Source organism: Penaeus chinensis, chromosome 37 (genome assembly GCF_019202785.1).
Source record: "Penaeus chinensis breed Huanghai No. 1 chromosome 37, ASM1920278v2, whole genome shotgun sequence".
Lineage (NCBI taxonomy): Eukaryota > Metazoa > Arthropoda > Malacostraca > Decapoda > Penaeidae > Penaeus > Penaeus chinensis.
In genome coordinates this window covers 2,898,325-2,908,324 of record NC_061855.1, presented here as the reverse complement: position 1 = coordinate 2,908,324, position 10,000 = coordinate 2,898,325, and the positions used below count along the sequence as shown (strand labels likewise).

The 10,000-nt window shown below is 36.6% G+C and overlaps 2 protein-coding genes across 2 annotated transcripts in view; one reads left to right on the top strand and one right to left on the bottom strand.

Moving 5' to 3' along the window:
• The window catches only part of LOC125045639, a 6,329-nt gene extending 1,106 nt beyond the window's left edge, over positions 1-5,223 (top strand). Inside the window, exons 2-9 of the mRNA XM_047643046.1 lie at positions 1,469-1,659; positions 1,848-1,955; positions 2,168-2,344; positions 2,618-2,719; positions 2,953-3,165; positions 3,426-3,613; positions 4,145-4,331; positions 4,618-5,223. Coding sequence (XP_047499002.1) covers positions 1,469-1,659; positions 1,848-1,955; positions 2,168-2,344; positions 2,618-2,719; positions 2,953-3,165; positions 3,426-3,613; positions 4,145-4,331; positions 4,618-4,887 — 1,436 coding nt within the window. The 3' untranslated portion in view covers positions 4,888-5,223. The remainder of the gene's footprint in view (positions 1-1,468; positions 1,660-1,847; positions 1,956-2,167; positions 2,345-2,617; positions 2,720-2,952; positions 3,166-3,425; positions 3,614-4,144; positions 4,332-4,617) is intronic.
• Positions 5,224-7,322: 2,099 nt separating this feature from the next.
• Positions 7,323-9,798, bottom strand: LOC125045444 (protein pelota-like; the record flags this gene model as incomplete). The annotated part of the gene is given in 3 exon segments (XM_047642697.1): positions 7,323-8,855; positions 9,045-9,151; positions 9,606-9,798. Coding segments are annotated over 3 exon segments (395 nt in total), but the record flags the coding sequence as incomplete, so codon positions are not given.
• Between the last annotated feature and the right edge of the window lie 202 nt (positions 9,799-10,000).

Below are 10,000 nucleotides of genomic sequence, written 5' to 3'. Positions count from 1 at the left end.
TTAACTCAATGGCGACGGGTCACGGCTATCGCCGTCATAACAATACGCACGATGTGAGGCATGCGGCTGTCCGCAGCGGCGCCGCGCCAAAACGCCCCGAGGCAATGATTCGGCTTGATGGACCGATATCACGCGCTCAGAGTCGGCGCGCTGCCGCCGTTCGCCAGAGCGTAGAGTTTTTTTTAATTTGCTATACCCGGCGCCATTGGGTTAAGTAAAGGACTGTTTCAAGCACTACTGTGGCCTTTACACGTCATGTAAATATTCAGAATACCTGCACTTGACTGATGACAATGATCGTCGTATCAGTGGATTCCTCTAAGCCACTAGTACCCACATATTTAGAAATTATGCCATGAAACCCTCCTAATATCCACAGTCTTGGCCCCAATTGCAATATATGTCTGGCAGATAGAGTGCAAGACAAACTCAGTATTCAATATGCGAGTTATCTTATGCAATTGATCGAAAATCCTATGGACTCAGATAAGCGTTTTTGGGCAGTCTCTTACTGTGCACAAATTTTTTTTTTCTTATACCTTATGGCATTTACGTATTTGTATTCACCAATATGTTATGTTTTCTATCTCAATACTATTGTAATCTTTATTATTTTTATTCATCATATCAAAATTGCATAAATATAATTATTGAATATAAAGATTAATAGAATTCACCTGATTATTGTGTGGCAGACAGCTAGTGTTAAGGGAAGAAATACAAATATGAACTCTATTAACTGTACGAATATTGATGATAGTGATAAAGGCATACATTTGTTATGCAACTTTCTTTTTAAATGTAGTAGCCAGTAAGGTTCTATCAATGGATATATTATTTGATTACAGCATCTTAGTTGATTTAAGATATAGCATTATTAGTGCTAGGTAATAAAATGTATTTTGCATCAATTTGATTTCTGATCACAGAATGGAAAATGTTATTTTTTGAATGTTTGAAATGGATTTATAATAATACAGTAAGAAACTATTTTTATTTTGTATGATATATAAAGGAAAAGCTTCACTGTTGCTGGCATTATTATCAACAATAATAGTTCAATATTTTTGGAAATAAGAACTCCATTAGATACCCATATAGCTTTCCCAGAATCAAACCTATATTAGAACCAAAATTTGCCACACCTGGAAACCCTAACCCGAAAAGGGGAGTGGTCTGTGCAATGGAAATCGAATACCTATACTTCTGAAGGATTACCCATGTGGATATTAGGACCTGAGATATAAATTTGATACTGTAAGCATATCAGACCCTTTAAGAGTATTATCGGTTGGCTCTCTCTGCCAAATCGCATTTACTACAAATGTATGTGCAGTCTTTTTTTCTTCTTCTTCTTCTATTTCTTCCTCCTCATCCTCCTTCTCCTTCTCCTACTCCACAATAGATTAAAGTTGAATTTCAGTATCATATCACTAACATCTCTTTCTTGATCTTTTGCCGTCTAAAGAATACATGCCAAACGTCGAGAAGGGCCGCATCCACTACTGGTCGCACACGGGCAAGTGTGGCGTCCCTATTGAGTATGACGGGGTGCCCTTCATGCACGTGGGCAGATGGGTACTCATGTGCCACCAGGGCCAAGACACCAATAAACGGCACAAGGAAAAGTACCAGATACGTAAACACATTGAGCAGCAGGCAAGTTTTTAGAATGTTATTTTTAGCTTTCCTTCATTTTCATATCATATTTATTATTATTAATATGATCCTGACAGTTATTATTATTATTATTGAGAAATTTGACGGTGTTATTGTTATTATTTTTAAAGCTGTACAGCATTTTCAGTATCATGCAACTTATAACAGTTCTCCCTATTATCCTACAGGAGAGTGGAGTGACACCAAAGAGTAGAAACCGCACTCAGATTACAAAGAAGGTGAACTGTCCAGCAGAAATATACGTGAACCATGTAATGAAGTTCCCACAGCATAAGGTGCGTACAGTTCTCCTTCATCCCATTTAGTTGTGTTAGCGTTGAGATTTCAGAGTATTTACTTCATCTGCGGCAAGAGCTAGATTATCTGTGTCCATTACATAAAGCATATTATGATTATATAGCATCCCCTTGGTTGGAGTTTGTGAACACAACTATTCACCACAAAGAAAGTTGCATCAGGTCACCACCTCCCCTATTGTTTTTTGCAGGTTCCAAATGCACTCTTGGCCATCAACTCCCTACCCACAGACCACATGAGGAAGCTGGCCAAGAAGAAGATCATCAACAGTTACAAGCGCTACTCAAACCGATTTGTGAGGGAGTCGTGGTATTATGTCAGGCTGCCTGATCCTTCTGCGCACGAAGGGCATCCAGTTATTGGCCTGGTAAGTGGTTTGTGCAAGAGCAGAGGGGAGGCTTGCAAGGAAAATATGATACTTGAAAGCAGTTTTATTTTAGGTAGGGTTGTGTAGATTTGACGGTATGTTGAAGCATTGATTTAGCAGTAGATTCTTGTTTTCTTTTTCTTTTTTTCTTCTTCTTTTTTGTTTTTAGTGAGTTAAGGGATTGCCCCCAAAATAGGAATAGACACTATAAGTTGGTGATTTTTATTTTTTATTAAAGAAAAAGAAAGTTTACACGTCATTTTTACTTTGCAGGTGAAACAGGAGCCAGTGCCCAGCCTTGCAGCCGAGGCCACCATAGAGATCTCAAGTCAGGATGGGGCACCAACTACGGTGAAGAGAAAAAAAACAGGCAAAGTAAGTGCATTAAGGCTTGCATAGAAATAATGAAGTCTTTTTGGGTCATGAGCTTCAACTTGAGAAAAGTTATTAGATGTTTTGAGTCTTACTTCTTGAGTTGTCTATATGCTTAAGTAAATGACAATCATAGTCTGTAGTTTGCTCTTCATTGTACATTCAAAATAGATCTTTCTCTCAAGTTTTTCTTTTTTCTTTGTATTGTCACCATCTCATTTTGACCTCTTCCCCAGAGTACAAGGTTCCGCACCAAAGAGCCAGTTGACTCCAGGGTGCTGCAGAAGATGTATGAGTTGACGAGGCAGGGCGTCTCCACCGTAAAGATGATGCAAGAGTCAATTGCCGAATACGTCAAAGAGGAGCTGTTCCCCTTCGGAGAACCCCCGCCCACGATGTACAGACGTTACAATCCCACAGCCTCCGACATCCAGAATGCCATGTACAAGGTGAGGAAATGTAAAGTGTAGAAGGTGAATTATTCTTTTCAAGTCCCTGTAGTGTTTGTTGACATAGTAGTGAATGAGGATGGACAATCATACAAGGTAAACTGAACTGCTGGTTTTGATTTCAGTCTGTATTGGACATATTTGTGAAATCAAAATCTCAAACCAGTAGGGATTCATCTTGCCTTTTAAGATTAGACCTTAGGCATTGAAAGTAAATAGTCACACATTTTACATTGCTTTCAACTACCTTTCCCCAATAGGTCAAGCAAGAAATGCGTTTGGAAGGAAAGAGCATTCTGCAGTACCGTTGTGCTGCGCTAGTACGGGAAATCACAGAACTAGTCGTGCAAACAGATAGTGAGGAATATCTCAATCAGCTGGAGGAACAGTTACGAAACATATACAATGCTGTTAGGAATACAGTTCCTGTTCAGCAAGTTCAGTTTAGGTAAGTCCTCCAATATATTTGAATTTTTTTGGTTCTGACAGTTGATATTTCCATTTCTTTGTTATCATTATCCTTGTTATTTAAATGTTTATATTATAAATGTCACCATTACTTCTATATGCTATATTTCCTTCAAAGTAGCCACCTTCATTTAACTGTTGGATTCAACTGTTAAGGACATCCTTTAATGAAATAATTTGGCCAAGGGGTTGGTGAGGGGAACACCTTGTCAGGGGAAAAATTTGGCCAAAGGGACAGAAGACGAGATATCTTGCCATGGGAAGGTGTTGCAAGTGTTGAGTGGGGATGTCTCATCACGAGGTACAAAGCACTTGAAGTGAGACTGACACGTGTGTGCATGGATGTTCATGTGTGTGGGGTTGATAATTCGGCAAGCATAACTATGAAATCGTTTTTATTTGTTGTTTATTATTATTTTTTATCATCATTATCATCATCACCACCTGCAAAGACTGCTGAACCTAATTGCACCAATTACTTTAAATCCTTTTACTCTGTCTTGGCTTTTAGTAAACCGGAACAGGAGGCAGAGAAGGGCAAGCGACTGTTATGTGAAAGTCAGCTGGTGGCCGCTCTTCCTGCCGAAGGGGAGCCCAAAGCCAAGAGAGGAAGAAGGCGCAGGCAGATGGAGCACCAGACAGAATTGGAGGCTGCCACGTACCACCTCAAGTTGGAGAACCAGCAGCTACATTCCGGGGTAACTCTTTTACTGGATTTTTATTTGTTTATATTATTATTATTTATTTATTTATTTATTTATTTATTTATTTATTTATTTTAGGCTTGTTTAGGTCATTAAGATTTGGTTTCTTCTCAAAGGTTTTGTTTATCATTTCAGTGTGTGTTATATGGGAGTTAATTGCATCCCTTTCAACAAGTTTCTGTTTCCTCTAAGAGAAGATGCATGAAATTTGTTATTGTAAATTACAGGTTTTGGAAGTTGCATGAGCAATTTGTAATCATTGATTTAATATTTACTTCAGGATCAGCAGATGGTGTTAGAAGGCGTACAACCAACATTTTACGAGGAACAGCAACAAGGCCAGGTGCTTGAGCATCACCAGGTTCATGAAATTATACAGCGGGAGGATGGAACTATCACCGAAGTGTACTACTATCAACCCATAGAGCAGTACGAACAATATGTTAAGGAAGATGGTACAACTCAGGAACAGGCTCCATATCAGGCAGACACTATTATCATAGAGCCACAGAATATCAAGACAGAACCACCTCAAGTGGATAATTTCTAGTCCAAAGTATCTGCTTACAGCTTTTTAAAGTTTAGGAAGCATAACTTGTTTTGTATCCTACTGTGAAACCAAAGACTTGTGCTGATTTCAAAATAAGAAGCCCCAAATGTACTTGGATGGCGGTGTATTCTCGTCATACAACTGGGACGTCCCTGCTCAGGTTAGATTAAAGTATATTATTGTGCAGAAAGGACATTTTACATTATGCACTCCTGGAGGTGATAAAACTTGTCATAATAATATGTAAATTATTTGTTTTACTGTACAGATTACAAATACTTGTGATATCATATTATATAAGATTATGAGAACTTCTGTAATAAAAAGATCAAAATACTATGTGTTTCATATGAACCTCTTGCAATTTTTACTTCACACATATTTTAGTATGAGAAAAGACCTGTTTTTCATGATCCTAATATTCTTTCAGCTGATTACACAGTAATTTTATTTGTTGAGAATATAGTGTAACAATATAAAGAATAAACTACATAAAAACTAGAAACATTCCATTGAAAATTTAAGTTGAGGTTATTTAAGGGGACCGTCCCTGAGAAAATGCTGATTTTCACTTTTTTTGTTGAAAATTAGAAAATAGTATTACAGATTTTAATGAAATTTGGTCGGATGAAAGAGTAATTTTTTACGCATCTTCATACTGAATTTTATTTAATTTGACCGAAGGAAATTGTAGGCGCAACGAAAAATCTTTTTAAAGTTAGATTAACTCTAGCCTTCTCACGTCCCAGAGTTATCACTCAACTTTCTATATTACTTTTGCTGAGAAAACCTCTAGGTCATATAAACAAAACAACATATTCTAATTTGGAAATTCATTAATTTGGTTCAAAATTAACGCATGTTACATAACTGAAAAAAAAAAAAAAAAAGTTGAAAATTCGTTAAAAAAAAAAAAATTGAATTTTAAAAAAATGATACGTAGTTCTATGCACATACTGACGTTCTGTTTAGGGGAAAAAGCATTTTGAGATCGGACAAAAACTAAGCTGTGAGAAGTCTGAGATTTGGCAAAAAAAACTTTACGAGTAATCGACCTTCAAACTTTTTTGATAATTTTCTATTAATTTTCCATATTTTTTTCTGCTTGCTTCGTGGCTACTTTTTACATAAGAAAAAGTCCAACCATTGCTCTACCTCTTGTTCTTTGTTTCATTCAGATCAAATCAATAGTTATTGCACAGCATCACAAAATACAATATAATATAGCACTGAATTAATCCTGTGCCGTAACTATGCGGTCCACGTGACCATAAAATAATGTAGTAATATCACATCCACGCACTACTAAACTCTTTTTTCTGCCGTCATGAGTCCTCTATAGCTCACATTACCCTCCACCTCGGCTGTCCCATTTTCTCCCGAAAATGGGAGGTAGGGAAGATAATGGGGTGTGGGGTAAATGTAAATATGCTCTTACGTAATTACCCATAAGCAAACAGGGTGTACAATGGGAGGAAGGGAGAGAAAGAAAGAAAAAAGCTAATACTAAAACATGGATACTACTACTTATGGTTCCTGGTCCCCTTTCAACTGAGATGAGGAAAAATCCTCAACTCAGTTGAAATATCCCTTCGGAGAGTATCATGGGCTACCAACCCACTCCTTGTCACCAAGGAAGGCAGACACGGCACACTGGCACACTGGCACAAGCGCACACAGTCATACACTCGTGCACGATACTTTTACCCTCCTGTGATCCATTTCAACAGATAATATCAAAATACGACGTTGGTGCGGCACCAAGGCATAAGTAGGTGAAATAGTTGTCCGAGGTTAGGCCCTCGTTTGACCACCTAATTTTTCTTCGCGGGAGTTTCTATTTACGTGGTTAATTCTACAGTAGTATACAAATCTGAAACGGCATAACTCATTTTCGACCCCCCCCCCCCCAACCCAACCCCTCCAAACCCAGGTGCTAATTATAATTATTCAATAGCTGCATCTAGTCTGCATATCAGTTGCTTCTATTTTTTCTAAGAATGGAAACACTAGTTCTCATAAGCAATGAACAGTTGCAAATAAGCTGAATGTATAATTTTTAATGATGAGTGGCTTTTAAATTGTATAGATAGTGTCTCATACAACTAGGTTTATCTATCTAATGCAATTGTTAAGCAGCTGCCGTCATCAACTCTGTGGGTATCTATTTACTCTGGCTTACAGTAGCAGTCTAGTCTACAAGATTTCGCCCTGCTATTATACCAAACTAGCATTATCATATACAGTCTTTGTCTTGTTATTCATTTTTAAGGAACTATGTATATTTATGTCAAACTTTTGAACATATTTCCACCTTACTGTGGAAGCAGTAAGCAGGTAATGTAGACATGTTCATTGCTGCTGGGAATGAGGTTTGTACATTTTAAAAGTCATAGCTATTCCCAACATCATGACCTGGATAATGAAAAACACAATTTATTTTTTGCTATCTATTTAAGCTTCAATGTGTCAACTACAGTTAGATTCATCAAACTGTCTAGAATAACTATTTGCTATTCTGATACAGAACAGTCAGAAAGATGCATTCCCAGTATCAGGGGTAATATGATGATTAGTTATTGACTAAATGTTTATTCCTTCTTACAAAGTCCTTCTTTAATATAAATATAATAATAGTAATATTATCTTCCAACAAATTGAAGATCATTTGGTATTTATGAAATAAAAGGGCCACAGACATCAATTTACAAATTGTAACAAAAAGAAAAGAAAAAAAAAATTGCAACTAATCCTGATTGCCTTGTATATTTATGAAGTAAATATCCACTGCCACAATGTGTTAAAACCACCAACATATACATACCTCAACAAAGGTACAAACATACACTTTTTTTTTGTTTTTTTTTGCATAACAATAAATGGAAAGTACATAACAGGATCATAAATGTAGAAAGAACAGATCCTAGGTACTATCTTAAAATATTTACCCTTTCACAACTGAACTATTGATACATGATCATATTTGTATGTGATCATATCTGAGTAGTTCACAGATGACGTTAAGGCATTATTATTTCATCGTTTAGCCTTTGAAGCGATTGCAACATCAACACCGAGTGAAGGAGGGTCCTTTTACTCATCTGCAAGATGCACGCACACTCGCACATGCCTCAGTCTCATAGCTTGTCCTCGCATTCAGTCTCAAGCTGTAGAAATGAGTCGTGAATCCTACCACAAGAGGGTGGGAGGGAAATTCCAACTTCCACAAGGACAAAGGCTGAGCTACCATAATGGATCAAACAACAAAGCCTTTCACCGGACATAAGCAAGAAATGATAACAAATCACAACCCACTCATTATCAACTACAGACTATCACAATGGTGCGATTAAAAAAGAAAAAAAAGAAAAAAAGTTAAGTGTCGAAAACTGTGATTTTATGGACTTTTAAAGGTGGCGAAGTGCAAACTAATACTTTGGTTTACTGTTCTCTCTTATTTTTTTCTTTTTTACTATAATTCAAGCATTTAAAGACCAAGAGTGGATGCAATAATTTGGTAAATACACATTAGAGCTTGTAACAGAAGTAAACGTCATTTAGACAAAAAAACAAAAAAACAAAAAATTTAACTGTCGCTGTACTGAGAAAAACTGTTGATACATTTAAGAGGAAAAAAAGAAGGAAGAAAACAATAAAGAACAAAGTAAAAATGTATAAGAATATAAGAATTTGTAAAAAAAAAAAAAAAAAGAACAAAAAAAAGAAAAAGAATAAAATTAGAAAAAAAAAGAAAAAAGAAAAAGAGTGAGAAGAAATCTATTTCCGTTTATTATCCATTTGATTATCTTTTATCGTATCGAAATCAAGAAAAACGTGGGAAAAAAAAAAAATTTCCTTGTGCCGCAATCCACCTCACTCCTCGTCTGACTCTTCCGCTTGGTCCTCTTCCTCAATTTCGGGCATCGGGAAACGGAGGATGGCAGCCACACCGCTCATTTGGTCGAGTTCTGGAACGAGAGCGTGGCACTGAATCATCTGCATTACAAATCAGAATAATGATGGAAGAGATTCCTTTACCCAATACATCATTCATGCATATGTATCCTATACAGTACATATATAAACATAAACAGACAGGATACAGCAGATCATAAACATGCACACATAACACAGTGTAAGTAAATGAAGTCACTTACGTTCCCCTGACACATGTAAGCTGGAGAAAATTTTGACGTCCCCTCCATTGTCTTTCACATCGTCCACCAGCCGAATGTACCTACGCCTCTCGTCTAAGTCTTTTGACCTGGAAAGAGTTTCATTTAAAATGAAAGCTACAGACCTACTCAGAAGGAATGGATGAATGAGTGAAAAACAATATTGATAATAATGATGACGATGATGATCATGAATGACAACAATAATAATAATAGTAGTAGTATTAGTAATGATGATAACAGTAACATCATCAACAGCAATAATAAAAACATTTAAAAAGACAACTTTATGAGGTGACAGTTTAAATTAGAAATAAATTTCATTTTGAGGTTAGAAGTTGAGATCCAATTTGATATAAAACCAGACATATCACCTTTCCATAAAACTAACTCTTAAAATTGCTAAGCTAAGCTGTGTCTCATTCCCAAGGTCATTGAAGATTCTCAAAATTGAAATTCATGTGAAAAAGACCTGCAACATAGATGAGAGACAGTAAACAAAAACAAGAAAGAAAGAAAAAAATACTTCCCAGGCCCCCATACCTGAAAAGCGTATCTGACACAAGCAAGGTCTCAATCGCCTGTGAATTGTTGGCCTTCTCCACATGCTTGATTCCATAGTACGCGCGGTCTGGGTTGGTTCCGAAAAGGGTCATGAACTGCTGTAAGGCTTTTGTCTCCCCAGCAGCTTTAGTGTCTGCCAGTCTTGCTATCAAGGAGGGGTCTTCTAGCACCTCTGACCACAAGGAACAGAAAAGGTATATGATAAAAGCATGTACTTGAAATTTGAGGACATTTTTTTTTTTTTTTTTTTTTTTTTTTTTTTTTTTTTGAGGGAAGTGTTATTTTGGAAGCTCACATGATACAAGATTACACTCTACTGAGAGAGAAATTTGCTATCCAACTATTAATACTGGAATAGCTTTAATAATAAACTC